We start from the raw sequence: 13,869 nt of genomic DNA on the forward strand, positions 1-13,869 counted from the left end.
CTCAGACTCTGAGTGAGGTGAGGTAATGGGGGGAGAGGGACGGGGTCAGAGTGATGCGGCCAAGCGCCCGGACCTCGGGCTTGGTTCCGGGAACTTTGCCCGCACTTTGAACCGTCCCAGCCCCCCGCCGGAAACCGGCCGCTATGAGAAAGGGGGAAAAAAAACAAGAGGCTCCCCACGCTATTGTCACTAACACGCTCCAAGCAAACCAAACTGGCACTTTTCATGACTCGGCCCAACAAAACCCGAGAGCTGCTCCGACGACCCAGAGAATTAATCCATAAATGGTAACACAAGGCCCACCAATGGGAGAAGGGATCCCGTAGGATTTGTGGTAGTCGGTACTGTTGTAACACCAGGTATTACCTACCCCGTACAGTTTACGGGGTTTCTGGCAGTGACTTGACAAACTGGGGAAATCCACACGAAAGAGGGACAGCCCAGGCAGCTCTTGCCCTTCCCCGCCGGCGAGCTTTACTTCACTTTCAGGGAGCTGAGGACCAAAGGAGGAGCGTCACAGGTGATGGGCAAATCGAGATCCGTCTGTACTCCCTCAGGTAGTTGGCCATGTAATTATGTACCTTTTCTGGCCAGAGGTGAAGAGGGAGGTGGAGGAGGAGACACATCGTCTAGCATTTACCCGGCCTTTTCTGATCGCGACACATCACCCTGATAGTCTCTCTCCTTGGCTCTTGTTGCTCTCTTCGTCGATATATATACCGAGATCACACACCCACCTCCTCTGTCCCTTTCTTATCCCGAGTGACGTTTCTCCTTTCCATTGATTTTTTACCCCCCCTTCTCTTACTCCCGAGTCAAGAGTTGTATGCTTGTTCTACTCTCCAGAACGCTCTCCCACATCAAATTACCCCGCCCCCGCATTCTCATCCAGAAGTTGTCGCAACATCAACATCGCCAACCCCTCCTCAGTAGACGTTACATCCACTCAGCAACAGTCAAGATGGCTACTCAGACTTTCAAATTGAACTCGGGATACGAGATCCCCGCTGTGGCTCTTGGTATGCAAACCTCGTCACTCAAAAGACCTATTCTTCTAGACGGAAACACCATGAGAAGAACCCACAACTAACGTCATCGTCCAACACAAAAGGTACCTGGCAATCCGCCCCTGGCGAGGTCACAAAGGCCGTCTCCTACTCCCTCTCAGTCGGCTACAAGGCCATTGACGGCGCCTACTGCTACGCCAACGAAGATGAGGTCGGTGCCGGCCTCAAGGAGGCTTTCGCCAACGGCGTCAAGCGCGAGGACATCTTTGTCGTCACCAAGCTGTGGGCCACCTACACCATTGGCGACGACAAGGTCAAGGAGGGCCTGGAGAAGAGCTTGAAGAGCCTGGGTCTCGACTACGTCGACCTCTTCCTCGTCGTAGGTTTCCCTCACTCACATTCCTGACTAACATATCAAGAAGAGAGAAGAGACTGACAACAAACAGCACTGGCCCGTCGCAATGAACCCCAACGGCAACCACGACAGGTTCCCCACCAAGCCCGACGGCTCCCGCGACATCATCCACAGCCACTCCCACGTCGACACCTGGAAGTCGGTCGAGAAGCTCCTCGACACGGGCAAGGTCCGCTCCATCGGCGTCTGCAACTACAGCGTCAAATACCTCGAAGAGCTCCTCCCGCAGGCCAAGGTCGTGCCCGCCGTCAACCAGATCGAGAACCACCCGAGCCTGCCCCAGCAGGAGATCGTCGACTACTGCAAGGAGAAGGGCATTCACATCATGGCCTACAGCCCGCTCGGCTCCACGGGTGGCCCCCTGCTGACCGCGGCGCCCGTCGTCAAGATTGCCGAGAAGCGCGGCGTCAGCGCCGGTACCGTCCTGTTGAGCTACCACGTCGCGCGCGGCAGCACCGTGATTGCAAAGTCGGTGACGGAGAGCCGGATCAAGTCCAATTTGGAGATTGTTAAGCTCGATGATGAGGATCTGAAGGAGCTGCGGGCGTACTCTGACGATTTGACGGCCAAGAAGGAGCTGAAGCGCTATGTGTACCCGCCGTTTGGTATCGACTTTGGATTCCCGGATAAGTCGTAGATTCCTTTGTCCTTTTTACCAGATAAATAGAGCGAAGAAATAGAATGATTTAAAGCGTATTCTCGTCTACAGAAACTGCCCCACTGATTGTGGTGGGAAAAAAAACTTGTCTGAATGACGGGCGTTCTGTGAGGCACATGTTTGCGTTGGATGTGTTCGTACTTGTCATTGCCCCGGGTTGTTCTCTATGTCCCAACTACCTCGGTGAAATAACACCAAACTTCACATTGCACACAACGATCAATCACTCAAACACAGCTCTCCCAAAATGTAACTGAAAATCATCACTTTTTATTTATTTATTTACAGTCGCTATCACTTCTCTAATTCGACGTATCCACCAAAACCTTGAGCACCAGATTCCCGCTCTCGTCCTTGACTTTGGCCGCCATGTCAAACGCGTCCTTGATGGTGCTCAACCCCTTGTACCGGTGCGTAAACAGCTTCTCGAGCGCGGGCAGGCCCTTTGGTTTCGTGGCGATGAGGTCGATAGCCTTGGGGTACGTGTTGGCGTACCGGAACACGCCGACGAAATCAACCTCGCGCAGGGCCGCCGCCGAGATGGGCAGCGTCTGGATCGGGGTGCCCATGCCGATGATGAGGATCTTGCCGCCTGGGCGTGTGGACTGAAAGAACCACTTGTCAGCATGTATACCTCGGCCTCCGAGAGTGGGTATCTCGCGAATAAGAAAGAACTCACAAAGATGGCAGTCTGCATGCACGTCTCGACGCCGGTACACTCATACGTCGCATTCACCTCGCCCACCGCCGCCCCTCCAATCTCGGCCTTCTTGACCAGCTCCGCGACGCTCTGCGCGTACGCAAGCTTATCCTCGATGGTCTGCGGGCGCTGCGCGGGGACGACGACGCCGGCGTCGGCGAAGCCGTTGTCGAGCGCGAACTGCACGCGGTCCGCCTGGATGTCGGCGATGACGACGCGCTGCTGGTCGGCTTTGCTCACGGCGGCGCAGAGCAGACCCACGGCGCCGGCGCCGAAGACGAGGACGGTCGAGTTGCTGGGGAGGTTGCCGCGGTCGCGGGCGTGCATTGCCACGGAGAGGGGCTCGGCGAGGGCGCCGAATTCGAGGGAGACTTCTGAGGGGAGCCTGTTTTTTTTGAGGTCAGAGGTTAGCATACCTTTGCACCTCACGAGAAAGCTCCAAGTAGTTTGCGCCGGCACTTACTTGTGACACCACTTTGCCGGGTGGTTCACCAGCTCCTGAAGGGTGCCCTGGGCATGCGGAAACGCCTTCGCGGAGCTGCGGAACTTCATGCCCTTGCAAATGTTGTAGCGGCCCGCGGCGCAGAGCTCGCAGGCCTCGCAGGGCTGGCCGACCTCGAGGGCGACGTGGTCGCCGACGGCGAGGTTAGAGACGTCCGAGGCGACGGCGGTGACGACGCCGCTGGACTCGTGACCGAGGGTTAAGGGTTCCCGCACGAGGATGTCGCCGTTGCGGAAGTGGTTGTAGTAGTGCAGGTCGGAGCCGCAGAGGCCGGTGGCCTTTACGGCGACTTGGACTTCGCCTGGCGCGAGGGCGGGGAGCTGTCTTTGTTCCTGTCGCTCTGAGTTAGATCTTGCGTTTGACGGTGCGTCTGCCTGGGATTCTCGGAGCTTCCTGAGTGGTTGTTGGACTTACGATCTTGAGGTCCCTCGCGCCGTGAAGGACGGAGGTCTGGACTTGGACACTTGACATGGTGGGCTATGTACTCTTACTGCTGGGTGAGATGTAGAAGTGATTTGGAGAGGGAAGAAGAAAGCTACGACGATGTTGTGAAGAGCAAGGGGTATGTAAGTGCGAAAGTGGTTCCAAGAAATTGGAAGCTGTTGAGAAAGTGGGCAGGACGGCCAGTTATGAGCATGCTTTTACTTTTTGGTCAAGAGCAGAGCAGCGCAGAGCAGGTCAAGGCAAGGCAAGGTACGTATGGTCAAACACAAGTCCGATATCGACGGATCGGAAAACGCGACTTAAGTCAAGCTACTAGGGGTGGACGCGAATCGGCGGAGGCGTGTGATGCAAAACGGAAATGCGGGTTACGAGAGAGACTTGGTCGGTGGGGGGAAGCACCGAGCTACTCCTACCAAGCAAGCCGACGACCTGGGAAGCTGCTAGTTTTAATCTATAGCCGAGTGAGGAATTCTCGACTCGGCTCGAGTACAAGTACGCCGAAATATCCATCTCTAGATTCAAGTGTCAAGTTACATGGCCAGCCTCCAAAGCTACTGGAACCTTGGAGAATCAGGGGCGAGCTTCTAAGATGCTCGCCGTTGCAGGCCAGTCACCAAGTGTATCGAGTACCAGGTACGAGATGATGACACTTGCGATAGTTGGACAGTGCTGAAAAGAGGGGGAAGACTAACACGGAATGGATATTCTTGCTTTGAGAAAGCATTGCTGGACACACGGTTCGTGTGGAGTTGTGGAGATTTAGAGCGAAAAGGCAACCGGTCAACATGACTAGGTAACTTACGAAAGTACGAATACATGGTCAAGTTTGAGCTTTTTGCCGGAAAGAATGCCGCGTCCGCCTTCGAAGACGAGGCGCATCGTGGATTGGCTCAATGGGGGATGTTGCGGGATGAAATCTTGATGGACCATGGAACGAGTGGAGGGGGGCGCGGGTGGAAAGAGGGGGAGGGGCAATCCCAATTGCCAATTGTCAAGTCAGCCTCTCAGTTTCTTCCTATGATACCCGCGGGTTATGGACCCTTACTCAACTCATACAAGTGGTGGTGAAAGTGACCCCCATCCAATATGGGCAATACACGCCGAAAAGTCAGAGGGGATCCCGTCGCGGGGTTGGAGAAAACGGCCGCGGAGGCCAAACACGGCAATTCTGTCCTAAGGCGGACGCTACGTATCTTTCTCCTACTTTCCATAGTGCAGAGTAAGGTACCTACGACTTTTATACCCCGGAAAAAGCCAAGAAAAGGGACAGATACAACTGGGCAATCCCGTCGAAGAGGGATGGCAAGACAGCCCGAGGGCAATCGAGAATTGACAATTACAGCATCGGTGATTCGCAGAAGACTCGGGTTCTTTCCTATCCTCATGCTTTCAGTTTGAGCCAGAGACTTTTTTTCCTCTCTTTCGTGTTCTTCTCCTCTTCCCCACCCATCGTGACTTTTTTTCGTTCTTCTCCGACGTGCGGGGAGAAGGCCAGCGACTAATCCCACTTTACCGTCACCTAGCGTTTCTTCCGTGGGGGTACCGGCCCGAGTCTATGTACTGCTGTCAGGTATTCATTACCTTCGCTTTCGCCCCCAAGTCATTCTCGACGCCTCAATGCTAATTACTCCTGGTCTCTCATGTTGCAAAAGATGTGATATGCTGTAGTTGGATTCTTCGAGTCTTCCACGGCATTGCGATGAGTGCCAAAGGCTGGTTGAAGAAAACATAAAGTCGGAATTTAATGGCCCAGGCACGAAAAAACGACGTCAGATGGCCGCGATTGGAGATGCCCCTGAACCCTTGCAATGGAGGGGTAAAAAAAGAAAAAAAGTATCGAGTACATCAGGTACCAAGGTACAATCGAGACGACGGGAAATGCCCCGCACCTCTCTCCAGCTTGAATCGTGAGACTCCCACGCCGCGCCTTGCCCCGCGTCAATGGCTTCTGTCCTATGGTGTCACGAGTACATTTTTTTACTTTCCTCACTTTTTTGCATGTCCCGTGAGCAAGTGTTCCAAATCAGATTCAAGAAGTCTCATGTTGTCCGAAGTCAATGGCCTGTAGAAAACGCTGCAGGCGGGCTTCGTACCGGGGATCATTCGGTAACAGAAGGTTAGCTTAGCTTGCCCATCTCCCAAAAGCTTGTCCGTTTCGCCGGGGAAAGGAGTACCTTTACAAGCTTGATGATCTTTTATCCGTTCCTCCATGAAGTACTGAATTGCGTCTTGACATTTCTGCTCCGACCTCGCCCAATCAAAGTCCACTCACTTCAAAAAGCTCCCCATTCATATAGCTCCCTCCACACGCATCTTCCCGAGCTGTTCATCTTCCCGTAGCTTCTCCTTACTCTCGTGATACCCTTCCACCGCAAGACACAACCTCACACACTCACACAGTCTCTATTTATCTGTCTACCTCCTCTTCTCTCTCATTGTTACACATACAACTGCCCCCAAAATGGCCTCCTCCTTCTTCTCCCTCGAAGGCCAAACAGCCCTCGTAACAGGCGGCACTCGCGGCATCGGCGCCGCCGTAGCCGTAGGCCTCGCCGAGGCCGGCGCAGACATCCTCCTCGTCCAGCGCGACGAGTCCTCCCAGTCCACAAAGCAGGCCATCGAGAAGCTCGGCCGCAAGGCCACAATCTACACGGCCGACCTCAGCTCGCAGGAGAGCGTCGCCGCGCTGGTGCCCAAGGTCCTCAAGGACGGCCACGAGATTCGCATTCTCGTCAACTGCGCGGGTATCCAAAAGAGGCATCCGTGTGAAAAGTTCCCCGATGAGGACTTTAACGCCGTGAGTTTTTGCTACTACTTACTACATACAGACGCGTACCGAGCATAGTGAAGAATGTTGAACTGACACACTCCAAAACAGGTCATGCAAGTCAACCTCAACTCCGTCTTCACAATCACCCGCGACGTAGGAGCCCACATGCTCAACCTCGCCCCGCACCCGACAACCGGCCGCAAAGGCTCCGTCATCAACTACGCCTCCCTCCTCACCTTCCAAGGCGGCTTCACCGTGCCCGCCTACGCCGCGTCCAAGGGCGCCGTCGGCCAGCTGACAAAGTCCTTCGCCAACGAGTGGACGGCCAAGGGCATCACCGTCAACGCCATCGCGCCGGGGTACATTGAGACGGAGATGAACACGGCGCTGTTGAACGATAAGGAGCGCCTCGCTAGCATCAGCGCGAGAATCCCCGCGGGACGTTGGGGTACGCCTGAGGATTTCAAGGGCACGTCGGTGTACCTTGCGAGTCGGGCGAGTGGGTATGTGAGTGGGCATGTTTTGGTTGTTGATGGTGGCTGGATGGGTCGGTAAAGAGAGGGTTTTGGGAGACGAAAGGATCCGTGAGAGAAGTGCTTCACCGGCAGGAATTTAGACGAAAATAATGAGAAAGAACGACTATTCAAAGTTACGTCGCAGGGACATCGTCACGAAACAAGTACACCAAATCTCATGAGCCATACTACATTACTACAGCTAACATGGATACTTCATTACAACAACCAAGCTTAGATCTTGCTAGACATGACGCTCTCCATCCATGGGTACACCGACCCGTTGGCCATGGGGTATCCCATATGTAATGCCCCCGAGAAGAACCTGGCCTCCTTGGGCGTGCCGTACTCGAACAGCATCATAGAGTCCTCTATAGGCATCAATCCGTCCAGAGTACCCTACATCGGCTTGTCAGTCACTTTGCCCATGTGAGAAAAAACAGAGCCGTTGGACTTACGTTAATCAACAGCAGCCGCGTCGAGGGCTTCTCAATGATACCAGTCTCCAACAGCGAAAACTTCTTCTGCACGCCCGCCTTGTATTCCTCCACGGACTTGTAACCATGCTTCATGGCCATGGCGGGCGTCAAACTGCAAGTTGCATTAGCGACATGATCTCCAAGCAGCCCTGGACAGACTTCACTCACAGGAATGGATACTCGTGACCATCGGCCTTCTCCAGCCACTCGGGGTCAAAGAAGTAATGGCACCCAGCACCCTGCGCAATCGACCCGATCAAGCGCTCGCGGTGGGTATGCGCGATGCGAATGGCATAGTACCCTCCCGAACTGAGACCCCAGACCATGACCCGGCTCGTGTCGAACCGGCCGTTCGCCGCAATCCAGTCGAGCACGCTACTCCACAGCCGGTCGGGACTCTCAGGATCGGCTGAATCGGCGGGGCAGTCGGCCGTGCCGGGGATCTCGACAATGACGCTTCCCCACCCGCGGGCGAGAAACTCGTCGGAGCGGACGGTGTTGTCGGGGCGGTACCCGTCAAGACCCGTCATCAGGATCACGACGGGGCTGGGCTTGCTCTGCGACGCGCCCGGGGGCACTCTCACGTATGCTGGGATGGACTTCCAGTCCCCGCCCTTGGCGTGGGCGTGCGGGATGTCGATCTCGTCAATGGGGCAATCCCAGGATTGCGCCGCCTTCATGTATGCGCGCTTTTGAGCTTCCCACGCCTTCCACTTGACCTGGCAACTAATCTCGGGGTAGGCCGTGATGTAGGGGAACCGGGCGATTCGGTAGACCGTGCAGGCTCTGAGGTATAGGTCGCTTGCTTCCTTCTTGTTACCGGCCATGATCGCCTCGTCCCCCTTGGAGGTCAGCGACTCGGCGATGGGGAAGAAAGCCTCCGTGTAAGCGGTGGAGTTTCCGTCATTGATGTTGTTCTTGCGTATTGTCAGTCGCTTCTCTCTCCACTGCCTCTCTACAAAAGCAGCTAACCTTGATTAAGTGTTCGAAAATGGGCTCAAAGTCCTCATACTGTCCATCGTGGAAGGGATACACACTCTTGGTGCACTATATTGTGCCAGTCAGCATGCTACCCCGTCAAAGATTCTTGTTTTCTCGCGTACCGGAAACTTCCACTTGGTCTCCCAGAGGGCCTTGATACCCTGGTGATGAGGCATGGTCCTCTCAAAGGCTTCAGTGCCCATCACCCACTGCCGCTTGCCATCCTCCTGCTCCGGAAGCTTGTGCGGCGACATGATGTAAGCTTTTTAGGAGACGACCCGAACGGATCTCTGCTTCGTGAACAATGGCAGTCGGCCCTTGGCAACGTGTACTGGCTTTACTTTGCTGCTGCTTCGGCGGCGAACAACTTCTCGGCTGGACGTTCTGCTCAAGACTCTGCTTGCGGTATCAGTATATTTTCATCATCCGGCAGGCTAATTCAATGCAACAAAAACAATATTTGCATTCACACACCCTTGAAGCGCAATGTGGTTTTAAAGGAGAATAGCAATGCAGTGGTGACTTACTCTGACTGAAGTGAAGCGATTCGCACGCGAACAATGGCAGAATGCAGGTCCTCGATCATTGTGGGAGACAGAGTGCAACGGTGCAGAAGCTAATTTATATATGATATAAAAGTACCCTGGATCTGCAGACGCCAAATGGATCCAATGACGACGCGCGCTCGGAGTTCTAAGGGTTGGACTTGCAGACTTATGATATAGTTCCGTGGTGCTTTTGCGTCGGACTTTGGTAGTGGTAGTTGGGGATATCCGTTGTCCGATCGTGAGACGCTTGCGACTGCACGCCAGAGGGGGGGGGGAAAGGGGACATGGTGGCCGGCCGTCTTATACGACGGCGCCATGGTCAGCTCCCGTCAGCCATTTGCGACGAAAAAAGCGCTTTGGCCACGCATGTGAAGGATCTGTGAGGCGTACGAGGCACCCAAAGTGATGGCCCTGACTCTGATGTTTTGCCCGAGCTGCCTCACATTGCGGTGCGCCTGATTGTTTGGAAGGGGGAAGCTCCGATGAAGTGCGGAAGAAGCCAGGGCGGGCCTCCGTGTATGCGGTCTTGCCGCAACGATGACGGAGATGGCCGGAGGTCGTACGGCTTGGCCACAACCTGGATCCGGTCTCACTCACTTTACTCGACTGCCAGAATCCTTTGTCACCTCCCCGCGCCACTGCAGACTAAACAAAGCCTTCATCGCAGGAGCAGCGAGAGAAGGACACCTAACCTGTCACACACTGCTTAAATTGGAGAATGCGAGTGACCAGACGCCAGAGAAACCAAACCGATTTCAGTCAAAGCATGTGAAACGCGGGGGGCAGCTTCTCAACGATCCGCGATTCAATGGCTGACGATCCGACCGGCCTGCCACGGGCAAGACAGCTAGACCCTTTCCATGCCGTAAGCTTCTGGCGCCGCAGACAGGCTCCCCCATGGTGGCGCTTTGAGAAGGGCCAAAGTATGTCACGGGTGCCAGCCACTCGGGTGCGCACGCAAGTGAGCAGTGATCTGAAGGTGGTCATTGTAGACACAGTGGTGCAGTGCGACCCTCACTGCGGCCGGACAAGAACTCGTTGGCCTGGCGACAGAACAACAAGGAGATGGACACAAGCCACCAGCAGCAAGTGCGGCATGTGCGAGCAGTGAGTTAAGAGCTGTCTAGATTCGAGTCAAGTATTGGGACTGGCAGATGTGCCCGGACACGTCAAGTTTCGAGGTTGGTCAAACAATACTAGACGGACCTGAAATGGGTCGCAGGGACTTAAGGAAGAAGGATGCAGGTGGTTGATGGGTTTCTATTCTTCATTACGTCGTTCTTCTTGTCTCTTCGGAAGCGAGCTTGGCGCTCGTCTGATCTAGCATCTGGTGTCTCTAGCATCTAGAGCTTCTGTCCTAGTACTCAACATCAGCAGCTCACTGATGCAATTCGAGCCTGTAGTACAAAAACGAACGGAGCCGACCCCGGGCCCGGACCGATCAGGCGGTCTGATACGGGACGGGACGACAGCCAAAAGGCGAGTCGTGAGGCGGAAAAAACAAAAGGCTACTGGGCCTTACTCTTGTCTCCCTCGTAGTAGTGGGCCATCTCGAGCCCGGCTCTCCTGAAGCCGCACTTGACGTAGAAGCCCTCGTTGGCCTCGCTACAGTCAAGGATGCTCTTGTAGCAACCGACCTTGGCTGCGATGAAATCTAGAGCCTGGATGATGCGCAAGCCGAGCTTCTTGCCCTGCTGATCCTTTGCAACGGCAATGTCTTCGATGTGGCCGACGAGACCAAGGTTATGGATGCTGTACGGAGGAAGAGCAAAGGTCAGTAGGATTCTTTTGTGGCATGCCCAATTACGAGCGGCTCAAACTGACAACTTGCGCTCGACGATCAAGGCGCCGGTTCCGACAACGGTCTTGGTATTTGTGTCCTCAATGACGAGAATGTAGTATCCGTCACTCTTGGACAGCCATTGGTAGCGTTCCGCGAATTGGGCCTCGCCAATCTCACCAACGGTGGTCAAGACACGCAGGCAGTCGAGGAAACCTGTGTTGTAATCGGATTGACGAAGAGCACGCACGATGTAGCCCTGGGGAAGAGCAGCGGCGACGGTGGGGGAGACGAGGTCGTCGGTGAAGAGTCCGGCTTCAGCCATTGCGACTGCGATTACGATACGATTGCAACTACGGTATGGGAGCTGTTCGGTCGGGATAGATCTCTCGGAGCTTCTTGGCCGACGAAGGCTCGACAAAGATTGGATCGACTGGCTGGGGACGGGTCGGATTGAGCTGTCGCTAAGGTACGCTACGATGGAACGGCAGACAGAGGCGCTTTAGTCGATTGGCTGGCGAAGCTTTCGTTGGGGGAAGAGCTGCAGAGGATGCGATGCGGTGAGGAGGCAAAATGGAGAGCGAAGCGGTGAAGATGTCGGAGGGAGGGTGCGATGGAGAAAAGAGAGACAGCGTCAGTGGCAGAGAGCGAGAGAAAGTGAGGAAGCACTGCCGTAGATAGGTTATTGATGTAGGCGCGATGTTTGCAGAGTTGCCCTTCCTTATCCGTCGGTCGGAGTGGGCAACTTGCGGCAAGTAAACACCCTACTGCGCAAGGTACGAATACCTGCGTCAACCAGGACAGGGTTTCAGGGCCCAGGGTGCCAGGGCAGCGAGGTAGCAGCAGCAAGCAAGGCATCGCAGATCTGCACCCACGTCGTTCACATTGTACCCATCAGGGGTTCACTCATACCTACGTGCGGAGCACATCTCACTATTGTACACTCCGTAAGGTAGGCGGATGTTACATTGTGCTCACTCTCAGCCCCTTCTAGTCATCAACACGGCCTCCCATCCATCCGTCCTCGTCAAGACTGCTTGAAGAACCATAGATAGTGTCTGGAGTTTGGGAGCAGATCTAATTATTTTCAATGTAGGGTGTCCAGTCCAGGTCCCGGGAACGAGTCGAGGCGTGGACCTTGAGCTGTTGCTCCGCCTCTGCATTCCATCAAAATGTGCCATCTCATTGGTTGCGGGAAAGGAGCTGGCCCCTAATTAAGGTAAGCTGACGTGCGGTTCCCAGGCCCGTATCCGCCTGCACGGGACGATCTCGAGGCTTTTCTGCGTGTAGCTATTCATAGTATACGGGAAGCCACTTTGAGAGAGTCCAACCCGAGAATTTGAAGAGTCGGAGAACTTGAGAAGTCCTTAGACATCGGCAGGCTTCCTTGGCTCTTAAGGGCAAGTCAACCATCGACCATCTCGAGAGACTCGACGCCATCATGTTCCCACTCATCCGGATGCCTGCATCACATCACATCACATCTTCCCACCTTTGGGCCTGTCGATCGCCGAGGCAGCAAGGTACCCGGCGCATGTCCGTCCCAACCATCGGGGCCAGCCGCCGGCCGAGGCACGGGTTGGAAGCTGCAGTCTGCGGCTCTACATATTCCATGGACAGCATGATATCGCCCATGATGTACGGATAGATAAGGTAGCAAGGCTATGTACTGCTTAGGCAGTCGTGGCAATGGTTCAAGAAGCCACTGAGAAGTCGTAAACTCAATCGTGCCGCACAGATGTAAAAAAATACTCAGGAGTCAAGCCACACCGAGATGCACATCTACAATAGAGTATCCGTAAGGTAGGTAGCTATATCTGTAAGTGCGGGCAAAGGTGAAAAGGGGGAAAAGACCGTTCCTACTGACGATAATTGGAAGGATGCGCCTCAACCGCCTGAACCGCCTCCCACTACGGCGGAGGCATCACTGACCCTGCTTGCCTCTTACATACCTAAAGGTATACAAGTCGAAGTACATGTACCCATCACCTCAGCATTCCTCCCGTCTGGAATGTCATGGTCTCAGCTAGTCTTCCCAAAGACAAGTGCATGTGCAAACACGGCAATGTCCCTCCAAGTCTCCTTGGTACCCTACCACCTTGCCTAACAGTAGGTAGACACTCCATTTGCCGAGTACTTTAGACCACTCACGTCAGGTCAGACTTGGATGACAGGCAACCTCGCAGCTACAAGCTTATCGGTTGGATGCCAAGCGAGAATGAGACGCTACAAGTGAGACGTGCACCTGCTGATAACGAACCTCACATTGTGGTGGCAGCCATCAGCTACCCCGTGCTACCTCCCTCACCTTGGACTGATACAAAAGTAAAGAAGTCTCGAGTATTCAATTGAGCACCAACTACTTACCTCACTACAAGGCGGACTCATTTTGCCTTGGATTGTGATCCCTTCTGGGCATATCGTAGAGTTGTGGAGGAGGATAGACACCTTACTTTATGGTAAGGAACGTCTTCGGATTTACCTGCTTGCTGAGAAACACTTTGATGCGTACTTTTACAGTAACTTACCTCTCTCGCCGTCTGATTTCTTCCGAGTGTAGATACGCAGCTAGTGTTGACCCAACCATCACAAGCCTCATGTACACATCCAGACAGTCTGAAGCGTCCATCGCCATACTAAGCCGGTAAGCATGACCGATTCAAATCACCATCCACGCTACCATCTTAGCTATGCGATGTGTATCTAGCCCCCAACACTAGTCTCGACTTTCATCGGCTCGGGCAAATCCCCCATCTTCATCCCCATCATCTCATCTCATCCCGTCTCATCCCATCCCACCCCAGACGCTACCAATTAGCGCCATACCAGTCGGCCAGACAAGATGGCATGTTATTTCTCCATACAGACAGGCACTTTGCCTCCACTACCTAGGTAGGTGGTGTATTACCCCGAGACTTGTGGGAGAGAGATAGAGAGAGAGAGAGAGAGAGAGAGGCACTCACAGTCACAGACCACAGTACCCCGGGATGGAGAAACGCGCCCACCCACAGAAGTCAGGGCCTTGCCATGCCATCCCGTCCCATCCTTCCTCACGCCGTCGCCATCGCCG

General features: G+C 54.5%; 6 protein-coding genes across 6 annotated transcripts; 2 read left to right on the plus strand and 4 right to left on the minus strand.

Annotated features, from left to right (window-relative positions):
* Positions 1 to 826: 826 nt before the first annotated feature.
* CCOS01_11732 (aldo/keto reductase) lies at positions 827 to 2,059 on the plus strand (the record flags this gene model as incomplete). The annotated part of the gene is made up of 3 exons (XM_060459883.1): positions 827 to 1,019; positions 1,112 to 1,386; positions 1,454 to 2,059. 3 exons carry the CDS (start codon positions 827 to 829, stop codon positions 2,057 to 2,059), a joined length of 1,074 nt encoding a protein of 357 aa, XP_060309714.1.
* Positions 2,060 to 2,382: 323 nt separating this feature from the next.
* Positions 2,383 to 3,753, minus strand: CCOS01_11733 (alcohol dehydrogenase GroES-like domain-containing protein; the record flags this gene model as incomplete). Its single annotated transcript, XM_060459884.1, has 4 exons — positions 2,383 to 2,685; positions 2,760 to 3,165; positions 3,244 to 3,614; positions 3,697 to 3,753. 4 exons carry the CDS (start codon positions 3,751 to 3,753, stop codon positions 2,383 to 2,385), a joined length of 1,137 nt encoding a protein of 378 aa, XP_060309715.1.
* A 2,434-nt stretch (positions 3,754 to 6,187) lies between these two features.
* Positions 6,188 to 7,051, plus strand: CCOS01_11734 (2-deoxy-D-gluconate 3-dehydrogenase; the record flags this gene model as incomplete). Its single annotated transcript, XM_060459885.1, has 2 exons — positions 6,188 to 6,523; positions 6,605 to 7,051. 2 exons carry the CDS (start codon positions 6,188 to 6,190, stop codon positions 7,049 to 7,051), a joined length of 783 nt encoding a protein of 260 aa, XP_060309716.1.
* A 194-nt stretch (positions 7,052 to 7,245) lies between these two features.
* Positions 7,246 to 8,725, minus strand: CCOS01_11735 (uncharacterized protein; the record flags this gene model as incomplete). Its single annotated transcript, XM_060459886.1, has 5 exons — positions 7,246 to 7,410; positions 7,470 to 7,602; positions 7,659 to 8,407; positions 8,463 to 8,537; positions 8,594 to 8,725. The coding sequence occupies 5 exons, from the start codon at positions 8,723 to 8,725 to the stop codon at positions 7,246 to 7,248; spliced, it is 1,254 nt and encodes a 417-aa protein (XP_060309717.1).
* Positions 8,726 to 8,737: 12 nt separating this feature from the next.
* On the minus strand, positions 8,738 to 9,057 carry CCOS01_11736 (uncharacterized protein; the record flags this gene model as incomplete). The annotated part of the gene is made up of 2 exons (XM_060459887.1): positions 8,738 to 8,867; positions 8,999 to 9,057. The coding sequence occupies 2 exons, from the start codon at positions 9,055 to 9,057 to the stop codon at positions 8,738 to 8,740; spliced, it is 189 nt and encodes a 62-aa protein (XP_060309718.1).
* Positions 9,058 to 10,527: 1,470 nt separating this feature from the next.
* On the minus strand, positions 10,528 to 11,124 carry CCOS01_11737 (acetyltransferase; the record flags this gene model as incomplete). Its single annotated transcript, XM_060459888.1, has 2 exons — positions 10,528 to 10,771; positions 10,844 to 11,124. 2 exons carry the CDS (start codon positions 11,122 to 11,124, stop codon positions 10,528 to 10,530), a joined length of 525 nt encoding a protein of 174 aa, XP_060309719.1.
* Between the last annotated feature and the right edge of the window lie 2,745 nt (positions 11,125 to 13,869).

Source organism: Colletotrichum costaricense (assembly GCF_030867565.1).
Source record: "Colletotrichum costaricense strain IMI 309622 chromosome Unknown Scaffold_13.1, whole genome shotgun sequence".
NCBI classification, from domain to species: Eukaryota; Fungi; Ascomycota; class Sordariomycetes; order Glomerellales; family Glomerellaceae; genus Colletotrichum; species Colletotrichum costaricense.